This window comes from Doryrhamphus excisus, chromosome 10 (genome assembly GCF_030265055.1).
Source record: "Doryrhamphus excisus isolate RoL2022-K1 chromosome 10, RoL_Dexc_1.0, whole genome shotgun sequence".
In the NCBI taxonomy this organism is placed as follows: Eukaryota; Metazoa; Chordata; class Actinopteri; order Syngnathiformes; family Syngnathidae; genus Doryrhamphus; species Doryrhamphus excisus.
In genome coordinates, this window is record NC_080475.1 from 10,312,313 (window position 1) to 10,334,326 (window position 22,014).

Below are 22,014 nucleotides of genomic sequence, written 5' to 3' on the forward strand. Positions count from 1 at the left end.
TCATACATTTATGAGAAATAAAATATGACAATATATGAGGCCCAGTGGCTGTTTTATTGTAAAAGTATAATCAACTACAAGAAAAGTTGAAACATCAAATGACCAATATTTTCAATGAAGTGAAAATATGAAGAGAAAAAGCATAAACCACTTCAGGGTGTTGACAAAGCCGGTCAAAATGCTACGTCACTGATGACGCTGTACAGCGCATGCGCACACCGGTTGCCACAGTAAGGGAGGGGGTACAATCCTGGGTGGCCTTCGGAGGAAAACTCAATGGATATTTGTCAAAAAATATTCAGAATGAACGACTCAGACATTAAGTGACAGCGAGAGATATTTTCATTCATCCGTTCATTTCATTTATTAGTTTTTCAGCCAGGATGAATTAATCTTAGTGAACTTCCGAAGCTTCTCTTGCTAGCTTGGCTTGCTGGCTGCTAACAAAGAGACCCGGATGTTAGCAACGCATCGCTAAGCGGAGGTTCAAGCGTGAGTGTAAAAGTGTGAAAATGTGTAAAGGACAAATGCCGGGACCGCTGAGGAAATATTTGCCGTGTGAGAAAGAAGGATAGAGGAGGACGTGGAGGAACTTTTTCGAACAAAAGAGGAAAACGAGCAACTATCGGACTCGACGCCTCAAGTAAGTGTTTTTTCATTTTGTGTCTTAGTCCTTAAAAGTGAATGAAAAGGTATGACGATTGAACACATTGAAAGAAATATTAATAAGATTTTCATTTTGCTTGATGAACACAATACATTCATACAGTGCACGTGACAGCTGTGTTCATCGTCATTGGTCAAATGTTGAAAATATACGAATTTTGTGTCCCGCAGACGTCAGTGTTGAACATCTCCCCCCTCGGAGCAGCAGGGTTGGACCTCCATTATGGAGCAGGAGGCCCCACATATCAAACAGGAAGAAGAGGAGCCGGTGCCCCCCCATATTAAAGAGGAAATGGACGATCCATGGCCCCTCAACTTTAAGGAGGAAGGCGAGGATCACAGCATCCATGAGGAGGCAGAGCATCTCGAAGGACGGGAGGAGTTCAAAGTGGTCTGTGTCACTGTGAAGAGTGAAGATGATGAAGATGATGAAGACTGCAACCTCTTAGCTCCGATATCCGACAGCGATGACGCGGCGTCGCGTTCCCCCAACACTGACGATGATGACACCTCTGAAGCCGACGCAGGAGGGAAACCATTCACCTGCTCGGTTTGCGGTAAAAGATTCTCCCGGCGCTCGTATTTGAACGTGCACACAAGACGACACACTGACGAGAAATCGTTTCCTTGCACGGCGTGTGGCAAAAGATTCAACCAAAAAGCAGATTTAAGTCGACACGCAAAGGTACACACCGGAGAGAAACCCTTTTCCTGCTCAGTTTGCGGTAAAGACTTCATTGATAAGTCACGTTTGAAAATACACGCAAGGATACACACCGGAGAGAAACCCTTTTCCTGCTCGGTTTGCGGTAAAGACTTTATCGATAAGTCGCATTTGAAAATACACGCAACAACGCACACCGGAGAGAAGCCTTTTCCTTGCACCGTGTGCGGTCGGAGTTTCTCCCGGCAGTCATATTTGAAAGTGCACACAGCAAGGCACAGTGGAGAGAAACCTTTCCTTTGCACAGTGTGTGGTAAACGCTTCAATCAAAGAGTTGATCTAAACAGGCACGCAAAAATCCACGGCGAAGAGAAGCCTTTCACGTGCGTGGCGTGCGGGAAAAGCTTCTATCATAAAGCCGACTTAAAAAGACACACGCGAATACACGCTGAAGAAAACCCTTTTTCCTGCTCACTTTGCGGGAAAGGCTTCATCGATAACTCACATTTAAAAATACACGCCAAAATACACACCGGAGATAAACCTTTTCCTTGTACAGTGTGCGGCACAACATTCTCAAGGAAAAGTGATTCATTCAGACATGCAAGAATGCACCTGGGAGAGAAACCCTTTTCCTGCTCGGTTTGCGGGAAAGGTTTTGTGAAGAAGTCACATTTGGTTGTGCACACAAGAATACACACCGGAGAGAAACCTTGTCCTTGCTTGGTGTGTGGTAAAAGATTCTCCAAAAAAAGCGACTTGGACCGACACGCCAAAATACACACTGGAGAGAAACCGTTTCCTTGTACAGTGTGTGGCAAACGATTCTCCAGGAAAAGTTACTTTGCCCGACACACAAGAATACACCTGGGAGAGAAACCGTTCTCCTGCTCAGTTTGTGGGAAAGTGTTTGTGAACAAATCGCATTTAGATGTGCACGCGAGAGTGCATACTGGAGAGAAACCCTTTCCTTGCTCGGTGTGTGGTAAACGCTTCTCGAAAAAAAGTCACTCAGACAGACATGCGAGAGTTCATGCCGGGGAGAAACCCTTTCCGTGCTCGCTTTGATAAGCCACGCCGGGGAAAGGCAAACAAGAATTGACACCTTTTTCAGTTTGTGGCGAAGGATTTGAGTTGAGAAGTTCCGAAGGGCTTTGAATGTCTTTATTTACTTTTTAGTACAACTCAGCGGTCAATTTAGTGGTGATTTTTAACACGGGTGACATTTTTCTTTGTTTTTTGCTTACAGTTTTGCTGGTTTGACTGCATATGCTGGGATTTTCCCAAGATGTTTTTTGTTTTAATGAAAATCCAATGTCAAATTTGTTCCGTCAACCAAATGACTCGACTGAAAACTGCTATTCCAACATCTTTTTTGCTGGAATATCAAATGAACATGTAACATGTAAATATTGCTATTATTTCAACATTCTGAATGACCCTTTCATGTAATGATATCACTGTTTTTACATTAAAAACAGCAAAAAAATATTCAAGTTGATATTAATAATAGGTGTTTATGCCTGCATGGCAAAGCTGAGATCCAGTATTATGCTTTTTCCACTTTCCTGAACTAAACATGTTGTTAGAATGTTGTGTTCTAGTGTCAAACTTTGAGATTTGCGCATTTGTAAGTCACAGTGAGACGGATTTCCTTATATGGGCGTGGTCTGGTACAAGCTGTTCGCTGTACGAGCAGAATTGGACCAATCGCAGCGAAGTGGGCGTGCCTGCAGGTGGAATAAATGATAACAACGTTTTGGAAATACGCGTGTAGCTGCTCTATAGGAGGCCATTACTCAATACAATGGACCGCAAACGAGCTAATTAAATCTCTAAATGTTGTTCAAAGAGCTACGTCACTGATGACGCTGAGTTGCGCGTGCGCACACCAGTCGCCACCTTCGGGGAATGTTTCGGTATTTACGGGTTGCCTTGGAGGAAAACACAATTGATATCAAATATTTCATGTGACAGCGAGAGACGGTTTTATTTATTCATTCGTGTCATTTATTCGTTTTTTAGTCAGGATGAACTCACCTCGGTGGAGCTTCTCAGGCTAGTTTTGCTAACTAGCCGAGAACAAAGAGACCCGGAAGTTAGCAACACATCGCTCAGCAGGGCTCAAGCGTGCGTGCAAAGTGTGGTTGTGTGTAAATGTGTAAAGTACCCATGCCGGGAGCGTCGAAGACACATTTGTAGTGTGAGAAAGAACGATTTTATTCATTTTATCAACTCATTCCACAGTCAGGATATACTCATCGTGGTGACATCGAAGCTTCTCAGGGTAGCTTAGCTTGCTAACTGCCAAACCGGAAGTTATGAAGACATTGCTAAACCGTGTGAGTGTAAAAGTGTTGGGATTGTGTGAGCATGCGTCGAACAAATGCCTCGAGCGTAGAATTTAAGGACTTCACACGCCCACTAGGGGGCATCGATGTTCTATTCTAAGACGTTGAATTGATTATTTATAAGACATTAGTACTACGTGCAATACATAAAAGTAAGTTGATTGGCTTCACGACTTACCATGGCTTCCATGATTGAACTATATATATATATAAACAATGTGAGTGAACTGTATTTGCAATTTAGCAAAGAGCTATACAGTCACCCAATGATGACGTCATACAGAGACGACGCTGGTGGCGAAAATAACGAATAATAAACATTTCTGAGAAAACTAAAAATATTTGGAAAATAAAAAAAAGGGGAAATCGGCCATTTTACAAGAATGAATAATATCAAGATATTAACAAACACAACAAGAAAAATGTCATAATATTACGAGGGAAAATAACATTTTAGACCATTTACCTTACAATGTTCCGAGAATTAAGTACAAAACATGAAAGCGGCAAGGTCACAACCCTTTTTTTTTAATTAATTAGTTCATTTTTTTGACGGACTTCATTCACTCCTGCGTCTTTATCCGTTTCCGTTGTCTCAAGTTGAAGGGCCGCACAGAAGACAAGTTTGCTGCCAGGTTTGCTAATTTTACCAAAGCATGCGAAGGACGCCGGCGCCATTCAAATGTTTCTTTTTTGTTTTCGCACACTGCTTGTCGACCCATGAGCATTCAAAAATGTTCATGGACATCACACGGAAACGTTTCATAAAAGCCTTTTCAACACCTTGATTTCCACGACCGGGAGGCTAGTTAAATGCTTTTCTTCTGTCCAAGGTGGATATTTGTCAGTGGTCTGACTCAACCTGCATCACCAGTAGGCATATACTTTATACTCTAAAAACAATCAATCAGGACGTTAGCCGTCACCTCGCACAATAAAAATAATCTAACTCATCTCCTGATTAGACTGGAAATACGACATAAAGTTGAACAGGGCATTGCTTCCTGTTTGTTCAGCATACGACCCCCAAAATTCCCACATTTTCCGTACGGTTTTTCAGTTAATCTTCAGCATTCACTAATTTATACTAAATCCATTTGTCCAATTTCAAGCATTGATTGATGATTAACAAGTAATTGCTTCATTTTTGAATCATTCATTTCTGTCAGATTTGTTTTACCCCACCATGCATTCATCTTGAATTAACTTTTCAACTTATTATTAACTTATTCTTATCACTGACAATTCCTTCCTGATACTGCTGTGTTTATTTTGTTTGATTAGAAATGAAAATATAACTATAATCATTTTTAATCAGTCCAAAGAAACTACGTGGAACGGCGCACAAGCGTGTGCGCATGCGCACTGGGCCCATGGCACTCCGGGGCGAGAGAGAAGCAGCGGCATGATGGAATGACGCCGACATTCCAACATGGAAACGGCGGCTGAGCTCGCGTCCGTCCGAGTCCGCACTGCGGGATGCTCCCCGGGTCGGGCCTGACTGCCGAGAACTCCCCCCCCCACCAAGACCGACCACCGGAGGCTCGGGTCGACCTGCGGATAAAACAGCAGGTATGACACCATAACCGCGAGGGTCGTGTGGACGGTTCGGATCGAACTGCGTGGGATTTGCCGACTCCAGATGTGGGCGAATGTGTTTATTTTCACGTATTTGTGTTTTGTTCCATTTCGTTGGCAGTTCCACCTGTCGTGTCACGCGCATTTAGATTTAATGAGGACTAGCGGACTTAATTGACTCCGTTTACAAGTCAATCCCAACTGAATGAGTTGATGAAACAAGCAATCGTAATGATAGATTGAATCTGTCTTTCAGATCGACGGGATCGGCAGCGGCGTACATGGTAGGTCATTTTTATATTTTCATTTTTGGGCCATATTTGCACGTGTCTCCCCTTTTATCATCGATATTCCGTCCATTTTTGCACCACTCCCCTGATTCGTTTATCTTCCATCTCTCTCGTGTTCTGTTTTATCGGTTCCTTTGTATTTCCCATTTCTGTTTTCTATCTCATTCTGTATATTACATTGTATTCATATACAGTCATATATAGTTCACAGTTTCCTTTGACCCATGTGCTTTTTTTATTGAAATAATATCAAATAATACAATTTAATAGATTTTTAGATCTGAATATTGTTAATATGAATGAAGAAATCATTCTAAAATAATCTCTCTTTGGCTGATTTGTAGAATGGAATAGACTATACCTCTTGACCGCTGAGCATTTAATCGCGATTAATTACACTCTTCACACTTAACTCGCCATTAATCCCACTTTTGACTTCAAGGGATCTTTTTCGCCTTACAACGCAGGCAGGCAGACAGACAGTCATATGAAATGACCCGCAGGATGACAAATGTTTCCCGGAATGTTCTCCGCACTTCCAACTCTGGTTTTGCATTCTTGTGTTGCGCATTTCAGATGAGATGCTGGAAAACAAATGTAAATATTAGTTGACTCAAGACTCTCTGCGGTTTTTACATGAAATGTAAAATGAAAAAACAGCCCATACCTCACACTACCACCACCATATTTTATTCTTGTAAAATATCTTATAATGGAACACGCACCTTCCAAAAAGTTAACCATTGAGTGTTCTGGAAAAATGGAGACAAGCCTTAATGTTGTTTTTGTTCAGCGGTGGTTTTGATCTTGGAGGCCGTTTCTGCCACTCCTGGGAAGGTTCACCGCTGTTCTGTGTCTTTAGCATTTATGGATATTGGCTCTCACTGTGGTTTGCTGGAGTCCCGATGCTATTGCTTTTTCAAATCAGGCCATGTCGTTTAGGATTTTTGTCTGTTTTTAAAAGGAATAACATTTTGTTAGAATGTTCAAAACTACGGTGAGTTGAATGACATGTTTTGATTGCAGTATTTTCAATCCTCGTCAATGTTAGTCAACATTTGTCAATTAAAATGAAAGTAATGTCCAAAGGAACGTCCAATCTATCAAATCTATGTGTCATTGATAGTCTCGTCATTTTTTACAAATGATAACTCACTGTCTTTCTTCATAGAAAACATAACCTGAGAGTCTGTGAAACTCCAATCTTCGTTGAGTCAGTAAAACCTGAGTCTTTGAAACGCAAGTCTTTGACGAACCATGAGTCAGTGACAATCGAGTCTTCATAGTCTTGTGAGTCTGTGAAATTCGAGTCTAGAACTACCCATGAATCAGGGAAACTAAAGTCTTCAACAAGGACCCACAAGTCAGTATAACGTGGGTCTTCATCAATCTGTTAGTCAGTGAAACTCGATGCGTCAAACATCTGTGAGCCAGTAAAATTTGGGTCTTGGTCAACAACTCGTGAATCAGTGAAACTTAAGTCTTCATGGAATACCCATGAATCAGTGGAACTTAAGTCTTCATCGAATACGCATGAGTTAGGGAAACCTGACATCTTTTGAGTCAGTAAAAGTTTAGTCTTTAGTGAAACGTAAGTCTTCGTCAAGCTCCTTTGTATTTGTGAAACTTTGTCGAGTACCTGTCATCCAATGACACGCAGGTCTTTGTCAATCTGTGAGTCAGTGAAACTCAAGATGTCGTTGACCATCTGTGAGTTTGTGAAACTTGAATCTTGAGTGAAATGTGAGTCTCTTGTCTTTGTCTTTGTCGAGTGCCGCGAGTCAGTGAAACTCAGGTATTCGTTGAGTACCTGTGAGTCGGTGAAACTTGTGTCGTCATCGAGCATGGTGAGTCAGTGAAATGCAAGTCTGAGTTGAGTACCCGTGAGTAAGTGTAATTTGAGTCTTTGATTACCCCTGATTTGTGAAACTCGAGTTCTGGTCCACAATCCGTGAGTCGGTGGAACAGGAGTCTTTGAATACCCACGAGTTAATGAAACTCGAGTCTTCATCAACCTGTGATTAAGGAGAGTTGATTTTAATGCTGTGCTTTTCCCACGGGGTTATTGGTTATTTGTGCAAATATTACCAAATGATAAGTTTGCACATTGAATGACATTTTACCCACTTTCCCTTTTTAATTTAGCTTGAGGCAGCAAGGGTGAGTACGTGAACGAGTATCTCTCCCGTACAGGATAATGTTGATTACGCTCATACATATATTTATTCTCTTGTTACAAAATTCCTCAAGTACCCGACCCCCCAGGAGTGTGGATGACACGCTCACTAATGTGTACTCAGTGCGTGATTGTGCTCGTTCATTGTGGTAAAGCGCTGGATGATTTTGTCACATTGTGGATAAATTGCATTACATCGGAGAGCGGCTTAGCGCTTCGAGAACCTTCAAGGCATGCCGCCGAGCCGGGGTGGGGGTGGCGGTGGTGGAAGTGGAAGTGGCAAGGCGTCGTTGGATATTGTTTGGAAGTGGGGGGGTTGAAAGGGTGGCAGCTGCCAAGTGTCTCTTTTGAGTGCATGAATGGGCCATTCATATTTTTGGAGAATCGAGCAGATGCCCTATTGTTGAAAGATCCTTCAACAAGGACCAGATTGTTGCCAGCGCGGAGAAGAGGGGACGTCTTGTGTGCTCTCTTTGGTAGGCTGGTGTGCAAATCCCTTTCATATTTTCAAATATTTAGATATTGCCAGCTCGAGCCGATCACCCCCAGAGTGATCCTGTAACTTTAAGAAAGAAACGTCTTCAGAAGAATTCAAGTATTAACTTTAATATAATTTAATTGAATTTAATTTCACTTATGAATTGCAAATAAAATTAAATAAAAATAAAATAAAACAAAACATACTGATTGAAAATATATTTCACTGTTCATTATGCATGTTTGGACTTTTTTAATGAAACTAAATGAAATTGCTAATAATACCTGATATACCAAATTTTTAAAAATACATATTATCGGGGGATGTTTTTTTTCTGATTTGATCGTGCGTACCCCTCATGTGCTCCAAACTGGACCTCCTGCCGGGAATGTAAGACGTTTTCTCGAAAAGTGTCCTTAACGTTTTTTTTGGCGGGGGGTAGGGGCTGCTGTTCTTTGTGCGTACGTCAAATGAATGCAGCCTTTTCCGCACCGGCTCAAGTGGCTCGGGCGGCTTTGTAGCGCAGAAGCGGGGCTTTGCCGAGTGACAATAAAAGTGACATTGTCCCATGAAGAGCGTAAACGGATCCTTTTTTTTGGTCAATGAATTGATTTCCATGCTTATCAAGAAGGAGAAGTGTGGAGAATGTGGAATTGCGTGTGTGTGGTCTTCTGTTGGTTTGGCAGGATTTCTTTTTCTTCTCCTTGTTGGATTGTAATTTATGGTCCTTTAATGAATTGTTACATTATTATTATTATCACGTCTTTAATTGATAGCCTGCAATTATTTATGAATTATGCAAAGTGTCTGTCAGTTTATTTGTTTATTTGAAACAACCCTAACCCTAACCCAAAGGTGTCCAAAGTGGTCCCCCAAGGGCCATTTGCGACTCGTGGCTGTTCTAAAAATCTCATTTAACAAGAATATGTTTAATAACAGCAAAAATTGACAATTTTCTACGAATGAAGTCAAAATATTAAGAGAAACAATCATGATTTTACAAGAATAACATACTAAAGAACCTTGTTTCTAAAACAAATGAAATAGTCATTAGGTTGAAATTAAAAAATTATGAGAATAAAATCTAAATGTTTTGGAAATAAAGTCATTATCACAAGAATATATATTTTTTGGGGGGGGGAACGGCTATAGTTTTTATACAAATAAATCTAAATATTACGAGATGGAAGTGTTAAGTGTTGATATGATAAGGAAAAATAAACCTTGTTCCGGGCAAGAACCTGTGCCGCTTCACACCCAGCTACGAAGCGATCCAGTAAGAGTCGGACCACAGCAGGACCACATCATCTGCAAAACGCAGAGACCAAATCCTGCTGCGCCTAGAAATTCTGTCCATAAAAGTAATGAACACAATGGGTGACAAAAAAGCAGCCTCACTGGTAAAGACGTCCGACTTATTGGCAGCAATGTGAACCCAACTGTGACATGGCTCATACAGGGAACAGCCTGAATTAGGGGGTCCAGTACCCCACAGAATTTCTCAAGGAACAGGGTCAAATGCTTTCTCCAAGACTGGGAGTGTACAGTTAGTCCACAGTTCCACGACCACCAGGACCAAAACCACACTGCACACTACCTGGCGGATCCAATGATAATTGCATCACACCATTCGGTCCTTCGGTGGGGATGGGGTGCTGCCAACCTGGACTCCAGATGTTGTGACTTGGTGGGAGGAATACTCCTCAATGAGGAGGCCTCCTCAATTATGTCACCTAAATGACAAAGCTGAGATGTACGTGATAATTCACGGTGTGAACAGTTGTCGGGATAAAAGCATGAATGCAGCACATTCATCAGCTGGGGATGTGATTACAAGGATCGATGCAAACACAAAGACGCCATGTGTATGACTAACACCTGATGAAGACTGTGTGTGTGTGTGTGTGTGTGTGTGTAATGTGATATCACACGTCGCCTATTAGCTGCGGCCTCACATCTGCTGTCAGCCACTTTGCTGTAACTCCGCTAAAGACGTTATTGATTGCTCATTACGGGCGTGTTCCCTGAAAGACGAGCGTCGGCTTTGATCACGTTAAACCCCCCCCGTTCCCCCGCCCCTTCTGAGATGCTCATCTGCGCCCATCAAGTTTCTCCTCAGAGATCTGACACGAAGGCGTCTGACATCCTTTTTATTGCTGCCTGTTTTGACTCAAAATAACTGGGATTTTTGTCTCGGCACACAAACCAGCTGATGTCTGTGGGGGGAAACCGGTCGGCGCGAAGGAACAACGCTTTCAGTTAGCGGGCCTTTTATTTCTATTTGCACGCCCTTTCATGTCGGCTTTGTGATCTGTGATTTGTTCACTTAGAAACAAACAAAGAGAAGCTGAAGCGTAATTACGCTGCATGTCGGTACACGCCAGCGCTCGCGTTCAGAAACACTCGTTGAAACTCTTTTTTTTTTACACCGTGGGGCCACACGCAGTGGTGTGAAAATGTGAACACCCCGTTACAACATGAATTGAGCTCTATCAATGTGGAAAAAGGTTCTAAAGCTTTGGGACTCCAGCCAACCACAGTGAGAGACATTATTCACAAAAGAGTGGTGAACCAGCACGAGTCATCCAAGAGGTCACAAAAGACCCCACAAGAACATCCAAGGAACTGCAGGCCTCACTTGCCTCAGGGAAGGTCAGCGATCATGACTCCACCATAATAAAGACACAGAAATAAAATCGTAATAATTTTCTTCATCGATTAATCTGAAGCTTGTTGTTCCTGTTCATTAAGTCATGAGTTAGTCCATCGATGGACCAAATTAATACGAGACCTTTGTGGTTAGTGGTTAGGTCTGCGAAAGAGGCAAAAATGTTTCAGGACATTAAAAAATAGTCATATTTGCGATCAGAGGATATTTACAAAAAACGATTAATTGATTACCAAGATTAATTGTTGCAGGTCTGCTTATTATCGATAAAAACGCCTATCTGCAATTAATTGCAAGTTAGCTGCGGATAAAGGGTGATTAATCACAATGAAATGTTTTAATCGCCATTTAATTGTGCAGCCCTAGAATAAAGTCATAATATTTCAAAAACAACATTTATGAGTTTATTTATAAGTTGAATGTTGGTAAAACGTTGGTGAAGTGGAGGAAGCGACATGGCGAGAAATGGCTAGCCAGTGATAACCAAGCAGTGTAGTGCTCTCATCGTGAATAAAGCCACTAGCGTCCAGTGGTTAAGTCAATTATACGGGCGTGTGGCGGTAATCGCCCACTCGGGGGTCACCGCATGACCTCCACAATGCTTGTTTGGGATTAGTGCCGTCCAAGTCTTGCCTCCAAGTGGTCGATAGATAGGTACTTCCAGAAATGAGTCACTCGAAAAAGAGAGAGAGAGACGGGTGGGGTGGGGACCCAATCGGGCCCAGTCGCCGTGTAAGATAATAACTGTCCATTTCACACGCAAAAAACGCATGCGGCCACTTTAAATACGACATGTTTAGCGAGCACTTAACGTCCACAAGCCACGCTGGCGTTGAGATTTATACAAGCGTGCCGACAGAAAGGTGGCGTCGGTGAAGGTGGAATGCGAGGTTAGCGGCGACGGCGCCTCAATTAGCTCATTTTATTTCCGCAGACGGACGGCTTCAGATGAGGTGAGAGGCGTCCTCTCCGTGATCCCCCTCCCCGCCTTCGTGTCCCGTCCTCGCGTTCACGGTTCGTTATCGGTGCGATACGGCTTGATTCACACCAGATGCTGCTCTCTCACCGCTCGCTTGTTTTCCATAGCACTCCCGGACTTTTTGAGGCAAGGTTTATTATTCTGCTGTTATTTATTTGCATTTATTTTTGTCATTTATCATGTAATGTTTTGATATCATTATCCTAAACAAATGTGCCTGATATCATTTATACTGCATTTATCCCCAATCAATTATTTTTATTTATTTTTTTTTTTTATTTATATTTATTTAAATTTATTTTTTATTGTTTAACAAATACCATGATGTCTAATATAATTTATCCTGTATCCAATGGTTCATTTGTCAGGGAATATCACAGTGTCTGATATCATTTATCCTCAATCAATTTGTTCTTATTTTTTAACAAATACCACGGTGTCTGATATAATTTATCCTGCATTCATTCGTTTATTTTTCAGTGAATATTACAGTGTCTGATATCATTTATCCTGAATCAATTCATTGTTATTTTTTTTTAACAAATACCACGGTGTCTGATATCATTTGTCCTGCATGAATTCATTTATTTTTCAGTGAATACCACTGTGTTTGATATCATTTGTCCTAAATCAATTTTTTGTTCTTGTTTAACAAATACCACGGTGTCTGATATCATTTATCCTGCATTAATTTGTTTATTTTTCAGTGAATACCATGGTGTCTGATATCATTTATCCTGCATTCATTTGTTTATTATTGTTCAACACATTCCACGGTGTCTGGTATCATTTATCCTGAATCCATTCATTGATTATTTTTCAATGAATTCCACAGTGTCTGATATCGTTTATCTTGGATTCATTCATTAATTAATATCTCATCAATACCAAATAGTTTGATATCATTTATCCTGCAGTCATTAATTGATTTGTATTCAATGATTACCACAGTGTCTGATATGATTTATCCCATGTTGGGGGATGTTTTAAAAAAGGATGGACTTCACCTTTAATATTTTAATTTTTCCTCATAACATTACCAGTTAATTCTCCTAAAATTGAATATTTTGACTTGCTTCCTGTAAAATTTCTGCCATTTTTTTGCCTTGAGATGGTGTTATGAACTTCAAATTTGAATAACTGCTGACAATTCCTCATACGATAAGCTCGGTAGTTGATGGAATGTCAGAGAGTTAGCGTGACCGCCAAAGAACCGCATGCACGTCCTAATGCGTGGCATATATTTCTCTCAGGCTTGAAGATGCAGTGGCACCCCGAGCAAAGCCAGTGGGCTGAACAGCATTTCGACATTTCCTCCACCACACGCTCCCCGGGCCACAAGGCCGAGGCCTACCGTCTAGTACCCGGGCTTCTGCAGTGCGCCGCCACCGATCAGTACGCCTGGGCCAATGACGACATCTCTGCCCTCACCGCCTCCAACCTGCTCAAGAAGTATGCCGAGAAATATTCCGGTATTCTGGAGATGCCCGTCTCCTGTTCTGATGCTCCAAGTGTCCCGGGAGCGATAAACGGACGTAAGGGTGAATCGGACCCCTGGCAAGATGGCGTCTACCCCATGAGCTGCATCCCAGACGGGGTTCCGATCCGCAAGGGAGGCGTGGCAGCCGCCTCTGAGGTAGTGACCGGCTTGTGCAGCTCTCCCGGTCTCGCCTCCAGCAATCTGAGCGAGCCGAGCTACTCGAGCAGCAGCTGTGGAAGCCATATTACCACTGCGCTCCACTCGGCTTCATTGCCCTCTCAGGAATATGCGGCGTCGTACACCGGGTCCTACTTGCACGGTAGTTACAATTCTCAGTCTGTCCCCGCCCCTACGCACCCGTCTGGTCTCCTGCAACCACCCCCGCCGTCCTCTCACCCTGCATTTGTTCCACCTTACAAGGGGGGCTCACCAAACCTATCTGGTTATAACTACCCTGCAGCAGGGTACCCTGTACAGAGCTCAGTGAGGCCTGGATACAGCCCCGGGGCAGCGCCCCTGCCGTCCTCATACCTTCCCTCAAGCATTGCCACACCGACACCTCTTCCCCCTTCGTCAACTTTACCTGGTTATCCGTACCATAACCACAGCTTGACCCCAATCACCCCAAGTCCTCTCAACAGTTGCTCCTCCAACACTCTGAAGAGGGCGACTTTCTACATCGCCGGTCAAGGAGATATGGACTCCTCTTATGTTAACTTTGGATTTGACCAACCTCGGAGTTCAGCCGAAAGCCCCATGTACGGAGTAGCGGACAGCAGCAGCACAAACGGAAGCTCTAATGATACGAGCGGCGGTGGCTTTGACAGGAGTGCTGAGAAGTCATTGCAGCACTTTCATTCGCAAAAGCAGTACACGAAGCCTCCTGAGCAGCAGCACAAGAAGTACAACAGCCAGGGAAGCAACGGCCCGCTATCTCCACCGCCGTATGTGTCCTCCACACTCAGGGGTTCCCGCTCTGCAGAATCTCTCTCCAGCTTCAGTGAGCCAAGGCCTGAAGCTCATCACATACACTTCTCCCACTCAGGGGCCGTCTCGCGATCTGCTCAAGAGCAACTAAAAGCTTGTGAGCCTCACCTCTTGGACATGGTTACCTCTGAAATTGTTCAGCAGGGGCCCCCTGTGGACTGGAGTGACATTGCAGGCTTAGAAATGGCTAAAGCGACGCTGAAAGAGGAGGTTCTGTGGCCCGTCCTGCGTCCTGACATATTCAGCAGCTTAGGACCCACGCCACGCTGCGTGCTGCTCTTTGGCCCCAGAGGCAGTGGTAGGACGTTGCTGGGTCACTGCCTGGCCCGTCAGCTTGGGACGCCGCTGCTTCAACTCAGCGGCTCTACTTTGGTCACCAAGTGGCTGACAGACGGGGAGGGGATTATCCGAGCCACTTTCCTGGTGGCGCGCTGCCGTCAACCCTCCGTAGTGTTCATCAGTGAGGTGGACATGCTGCTTTCGTCGCAACTCACGGAAGAAAGCCCCGTTAACAGACTGAAGCGGGAGCTGCTTTCTCAGCTGGACTCTCTTCTCGTGGGCTCGGGTGACGACGGAAGCAACCACGTCGTAGTGCTTTGCTCCACTAGCCGACCCCAGGACATGGATGAAGGGTTTCATCGGTACTTTGCTCTAAGGGTTCTGGTACCTCTGCCTGATAGCGCAGCTCGACACCAGATTCTGAGACAGCTTCTGACACAATCCCAGCAGAAATACTGCATGAGCGAGGAGGACCTGGCACTGCTGGTACAGCGCACGGAAGGTTTCTCGGGACTTGACCTGGGCAGACTCTGCCAAGAAGCCCGTGTGGGTGTGTCACGTGTATCCGCACAACAGGGCATAGACGGCATCATGCCTCGGGGACACATGCGGCCCCTGACCTACCAGGACTTTGACAGCGTCTTTTGCAAATTCCAGACCGGTACATCAGGGAAAGAAATTGATATGTACACCGAATGGAGCAAAATGTTCGGCCGCAGCCCCGAAAAGGACAGACTTGCTTCCTCGATGTAAAAGAGGCGTTTTGCCGCTGCTTTTCCTCAGGGTGGACAAGTTGTGCTGGAGGAAAAGCTAACAAAACCCCACAGAGGTTGTCACTCCAAATGCATTGAATTGGAACGGTTTCAACCATGTTTACACTGCAAGATGGATGCAGGAAAGACAACCCAGTACCTGTGCGAATATAAATACATTCTTGACATTGGCTTGGTTATCAAAGTGCCTGAAGTGGTGCTTTACGATTTGATTTGCCTCACGATCGATATGATTTGAGTTCACAAAACTGAGAGCTTTAAACCGTTTGGATTCCGGGTGACTCGGCACTGACGCCACAAATCAAGCAACAACTCAGGAAAGCAGTTGTGAAACACAGCGTAAGCTTACAACGGGGGTGTCCAAACTTTTTCCACCGAGGGTCGCATGCGGAAAAATGAAAGATCCCACAAGTCTGATCAAACTCACTTCTTTCTATAGTCACTTATGACTTTATTCCTACAATATTTTGACTTGATTTTTCCCGCAACCTAATTTTCCAAAAATATTTTATTGTCCGGCTGCACGGCGGTCGTGTGGTTAGCGCGCAGACCTCAAAGGTAGGAGAAACGTGTTTAATTCCACGCTCGGCCATCTCTGTGTGGAGTTTGCATGTTCTCCCCGTGCATGCGTGGGTTTTCTCCGGGTACTCCGGTTTCCTCCCACATTCCAAAAACATGCTAGGTTAATTAGCGACTCCAAATTGTCCATAGGCATGAATGTGAGTGTGAATGGTTGTTTGTCTATATGTGCCCTGTGATTGGCTGGCCACCAGTCCAGGGTGTACCCTGCCTCTCGCCCGAAGACAGCTGGGATAGGCTCCAGCACACCCTCGTTAGGATAAGCGGTAGAAAATTAATTTATTTTATTGTCCTAAAATGACCACTTGTTCTTGTCATATTACTGCAGATTTACACCTTTTTGTGTTTTTTTTACTAGTTTTATGGTTCAACTATATTTTTAGAATGTGGTGCGGGCGGGCCAATAAAAAAATAGCAGCGGCTCCCAGGTCGCACTTCGGACACCCCTGTTTTCCAGAAAAAAACGCTGCTTTTCCCGTGTAGGAGGCTTGCGACGTCAAATGGCTTGATTTCCATTCCAATCAAATCAGTGTTTTGATATTTTTTCTTTCATATCATGTGCTGTATTTGCCACCGTTCATTCACCGTTTAACACAGCGTTTATTGTTGTTGGTCTCCTCTTTAAGGCTGGATTTGCAGTTCAGATCTGAGTGTCCGATTCCAATGTTAGAGAAGACCTTATTTTTGCTTTCATATTTCAACTTTATGCTACTCAACTGATGTTATTTGTCCTCACAATATTACTTGTTTATTCTGGGAACATTTTGACTTTTTCCTATTAATATTTTCCTCTTTAAATTTTGACTTTAATGTCGTAAAATGTGTTTTTTTTCCATTCCTGACATTCTTTACTTGTGTAAATTTTCTTCTTGGAATATTATGACTATGAATTCTTTCCCAAAAATAACTAGAATATTTCAATTCAATGCTATTTACACTGCATGGAGACGGCCATGGCATGTCTGACATGATAGAAAAGGTCTCCTCCCGTTCAATATGGAAGTGGTACATTGTTGTCCTTATTTCTCTTTTAAAATGTTTTTAATTCAGAGATTTTTCACAGAAATACCAGTATTTTCCCCAAAACACTTCCTTTTTTGTTGTTGAGGTATTCGCAAACATGTGCAAGGTGCCTTGCAGGTTTAAAATAAAACATTGCACTTTTTCTAGTATGATTTTGCACAAGCAATGTTTATTTCTGAAATGCATCCAGAAGAAGACGCATCATTTCATTTTAAGGTACATCTGTATCATATCGGTGAGAAAGAAAACTGTGGCTTTAAAACGAGCTTTAATGTCAAAATCTAATCATTTTTCAACATTTGACATTTCCATCGTTTATTTGTGTTGTCCGGGCAAACGTGGGTGTCGGAGGACATCCAGTTCCATTCCAGCCTGACGCGTCGTGTAAATCCAGCCTGAGCATTTCTACCTCATAGTTGGAAACACTGAAATTAAAAATGTAAAAAAATAGCATTAGCAGAAGCGCTTGCATGTATAATCCCACACATTTGCTTTTGTGTCTGTTGTGTGAGACCGGTGAATGTGGATAAGCGGGCACTTTTTCTATTGTTTTTCTACACCGCATTTACAGTATATATATTTATATATATTTATTTTTTTCTTTCGTGTGGCCAGTTTTCTAGTATAGCGTTGACACGCCTGCACAACTTTGAACCGGCGCCTTCCTGTTGTAAATACGCTGTCTTCGTAACAGCTAGCATGCTTTTTGCCACCTTGTGACCTTTAAAGACAGCAAACACGTCATTCATTGAAAAGTCTCTCTCTTCTTTTCGTTTTAAATTGTCATGAGTCATAAATGCACTTGTAAATATCAGAATAAAATGCAGTTGATTACAAGTGTCTTTTTTATGTATATATATGTATAGTAAATTATATTTTATAATCAAGAAAACTAAACAAAACTGCAAAAATGTGAAAAAAGTGCAAGAATCGTGATATTGTGAAGGATTATTAAGAAAAAAGTTCTGTTATGAGAAGCAAGCTAGAGACAGAAAACAGATACAATTACAAAAAAATTATGAGACTAAAGTCAAAACATCTTGGCAATAAATGTAACAAAATTCAGTGGAAAATGTACAAGAATAAAGTTGTAATATTTGCAAATTTAAAAAAAGTAACTTTTTTAGCCATACAGTCGGATTTAGTAATGATAAATTTAATATTTGGTAGTTAGTGTAGAAAACCTGTTTATGATCTTCTAAATACCCCTTTTAACATTATTAGAGCCCTGTGCCCATTAAATAACACCCCTATACCACCTTTACACTCCTATTACTCAATATAGTAGACATCATAAGAGAAAATAAGACATATTAGGCATAATAAACATTTTTACCACCTTCTAAATACACTTTTCCACATCATTTGAGCCCTCTTGACATGGCATAACACCCCTATAGTTACCTTTACACTCCTATTCCCCAATATAGTATAGGAGAAAATAAGACATCTTAGGAATAATAAACCTGTTTAACACCTTGTAAAGAGAACTAAGAAGCCAATATCGTACCACTTCCACGTGGAATGGGAGGATAACTTTTTCCACTCTTATCACATCGGACATGCCACGGCAGACTCCATACAGTGTTAAGGAAATGTCATGTAAAGTAATGTTTCATCAATGTAACGTTACTGACACCCAGTGACCAGAATACTACAATAATTTCAATATTTTAAAATTAATAATCGGCCATAGTCAATGAAACAAGCGTTCATGATAAAAAAAAAACAAAAAACAAGCACTTGGAAACGAGCTAGCTCACCTGACAGGCCACCATTTTGGGGATACACCATGGCTTCTTATGGGTTGAGGCTATAAAAGCTAACTAGCTTCTAGCTAGTTTTCTATGAAGTCATGGAATAAATATAGTAAAAAAAAAGTTTAACTGTAATATTTTACACCCTATTGAAGCGTTACTGTTGTTAAATTGATATAAAATGAGCTTTATGGTTAAAAAAACAGCATTTGAAAATGAACTAGCTTACCTGACAGGCCGTCATTTTGGGGATAAACCATGGCTTCTTATGGGTTGAGGCTTAAAAAGCTAGCTAGCTTCTAACTAGTTTTCTATAAAGTAATGGAATAAATATAGTAAAAAAAAGTTTAATTGTAATATTGGACACCCTATTAAAGCATTACTGTTGTTAAATTGATATAAAATGAGCTTTATGGTTAAAAAAAACAGCATTTGAAAATGAACTAGCTTACCTGACAGGCCGCCATTTTGGGGACACACCATGGCTTCTTATGGGTTAAGGCTATAAAAACCTGCAACAGAAGTAGTCGGTTTTCAATGAATTCATGTAAGAAATACAGCAAGAGGTGAAGTGTAATACTTGACACCCTATTAAAGCATTACTGTTGTTAAATTGATATAAAATGAGCTTTATGGTTAAAAAACAAACAGCATTTGAAAATGAACTAGCTTACCTGACAGGTCGCCATTTTGGGGACACACCATGGCTTCCTATGGGTTAAGGCTATAAAAACCTGCAACAGAAGTAGTCGGTTTTCAATGAATTCATGTAAGAATACAGTAAGAGGTGAAGTGTAATACTTGACACCCTATTAAAGCATTACTGTTGTTAAAGTGATATAAAATTAGCTTTTATGGTTAAAAAACAAGCACTTGGGAACGAGCTAACTCACCTGACAGGCCGCCATTTTGGGGACACTTTGGCTTCTTTTGGGTTAAGACTATAATTCATGGAAGAAATATCGTTAAAAAGGGTTTAACTGTAATGTTTGATACTCTATTAAAGCGTCACATGACTGTCATATGACAACCACTCCTAACGGCACTTTTTAACACATTTAAAGTGTTGATGGAAGAAAGGGGAAACATAAATCAGCCCAATGGAAGGAAAGAGAGAAGAATCTCGGCATTGAGAACCCTCCAGAAGACAAGTTAGCTGTCATGTCAGTCGTCCTAACGTGACAGCCCCTTCCACAGAGTCTGTGAACACCTTGGCAAGCGTCACCGTCCTGACAACACAACACACACACACGTAAACAAGAGTGTGTGTGATGAGCTCCTCCTGTGGCAAGACAGCTTGTTTCTTCTCCGCTGATGGATGGAGGCGTCTTGTCACACTGAAACACTTCATTGAACTTCACTCTTTTCATACATCTCAGGTGGAACCTTATTTATTTGGAGATCAACGGCGTGGGGGAAGCTGCCCGACCGTGAAATAAACTCTGCTTACTTTCTGGGACCACCGGCGAATGACAAAAATCTGGTGTTGGCGACCCCCATAAAGCCAATAAGGGCCACTTTCACCTCCCATAAGGTTTTTCAGAATATTAGGTCATTTTCATAGAAACATTATGCTAGTTGTTAGCATGCTAAACTTAGCATGTTAGTATTGCTACATGCTTACTTTAGCATATTAGCATTTGTAGCCATTTTAATAGGTACACACTATTATGCTAGATGTTAGCATGCTCATGTTAGCCTTGTTAGCATGCTAACATTCGCATACTAGAATTTATTTTGCGATTTTTGTCAACATGAACTTACGCTATGAACTCACGGTATCATGCTAGGTGTTATCATGCTAATGTTAGAATGTTAGCATTGCTAGCATGCTAACATTAGAATACCAGAATTTTGGCATTTTTGTGAACATGAACTTAAGCAGACCTGTCACGCTATCATGCTAGGTGCTACATGCTAATGTTAGCATGTTAGAACTGAGAACATCAGGACCACATCATCTGAATCGGTGTCAAAGGGCAACCCTGGTGGAGTCCAACCCTCACTGGAGTCCGACTTATTGTCGGGAATGCGGACCAAGCACAAGGTAGTGGTCTACAACTCTAAAGGCACGGCCCCTGGTGTCCACACAATGCTGCATCATTGATGACTACGACAAACTCCCAGCATCCAGCGTCTTAAGGAACTCCAGATTGATCCCATCCACTCCCGGGGGCCCTGCTACTGAGGAGCTTCTCAGCAGCCTCAGCCCCAGAGTTTGGAGAACCCACCATGGAGTCCCCATTCACTGCTTACCCACTGGTAGAGGTGTCGATGCGATTGAGAAGGAGTCCTTCCACGGGTCCACAACATCATAACCACAACTGCTTATTTCTGGGCGTATGTATGATTCCAAAGTTCTTCCGTCATCTTGATGATTTCACACACACACACACACTTCTTGACAAAAGAAGATCTGCCTGCACGGTGATTGGATGGCCTGGAGGAGCCTGACAGGAGTGCCAGTACGTGCCAACACACAAATATGGACACACGTGCACAAATCAATAGACTCGCACACATTGAAAGAAATACACACTACTTGTGCTCCTGGCGTGCTTTCCCTCGCCTAAGCCCCCCTCCCCCCCTCACTACACAACATGAACTCTGCCACCTGTCAGGTAGAATTGGAAAAACGTGATCTTGAAGGAGTCGAGCGCCAGGATTGGCAAACCTCTTCCACCTCGGCATGCTGCGCTCTCCGGTGACCTTCCACGGAGGGAGCGCTGGAGAACCTCCAGCAGTGAGGCGAGGACGAGGGATGAAACGCGAGGAAGAGATGCCGACCGAGGAAAGTTCTTGCAAATCGATAAGGCAGAAGCAGCCCTGCGGGCCATCACATTCAGCAAACCACTGTTTGTTCTGATCCGTTTCTGTCCAACCAATCAGCAGCAGCCCCACGACCCAAGAAACGGAAACAATGACAAGACGGAAACTTGTAGAGTTTGCGATCATGCTACATGAACTAACTTGATTTTCTTCCTTTGCATTAAGCAACTCAAAATCTGATTGTATATTATTATTACTACAATAGGCTTTGGATTGAACGGTGTCTGAGTGGTTAGCGCACAGGCCAAACAGCAAGACAGCTGGGATAGGCTCCAGCATGCCTCTGGCCCGATCGGCGGTATAGAAAAGTTAGCCTGTTAGCATTGATACCTTGCTTCCACCATATTAGCATTTTTAGCCATTTTAATATGTACACACTATTATGCTAGTTGTTAGCATGATGATGTTAGCATTGCTAGCATGCAAACATTAGCATACTAGAATTTAGCCATTTTTG

General features: G+C 42.5%; 2 protein-coding genes and 1 long non-coding RNA gene across 4 annotated transcripts; 2 read left to right on the top strand and 1 right to left on the bottom strand.

Moving 5' to 3' along the window:
• The first annotated feature begins 222 nt into the window (after nt 1–222).
• LOC131137678 (gastrula zinc finger protein XlCGF26.1-like) lies at nt 223–2,761 on the top strand. Its single transcript, XM_058085906.1, has 2 exons — nt 223–643; nt 838–2,761. Exon 2 carries the CDS (start codon nt 890–892, stop codon nt 2,396–2,398), a length of 1,509 nt encoding a protein of 502 aa, XP_057941889.1. The 5' UTR covers nt 223–643; nt 838–889; the 3' UTR covers nt 2,399–2,761.
• A 466-nt stretch (nt 2,762–3,227) lies between these two features.
• LOC131137657 (fidgetin-like) lies at nt 3,228–17,790 on the top strand. Of its 2 annotated transcripts, XM_058085851.1 has the most exons (4): nt 3,228–4,316; nt 5,000–5,253; nt 5,516–5,543; nt 13,104–17,790. In XM_058085851.1, exons 2-4 carry the CDS (start codon nt 5,161–5,163, stop codon nt 15,347–15,349), a joined length of 2,367 nt encoding a protein of 788 aa, XP_057941834.1. In that variant the 5' UTR covers nt 3,228–4,316; nt 5,000–5,160; the 3' UTR covers nt 15,350–17,790. The 2 variants fall into 2 exon arrangements, with proteins under 2 accessions (XP_057941834.1, XP_057941835.1); XM_058085852.1 differs by lacking the exon at nt 3,228–4,316 and having other exon boundaries at nt 4,632–5,253.
• On the bottom strand, nt 17,134–20,114 carry LOC131137735 (uncharacterized). The gene is made up of 4 exons (XR_009131961.1): nt 19,622–20,114; nt 19,403–19,462; nt 19,181–19,240; nt 17,134–17,396 (listed from the first exon to the last, which is right to left on the bottom strand). It is a non-coding gene; the product is annotated as an uncharacterized LOC131137735 (long non-coding RNA).
• Nucleotides 20,115–22,014: the final 1,900 nt, after the last annotated feature.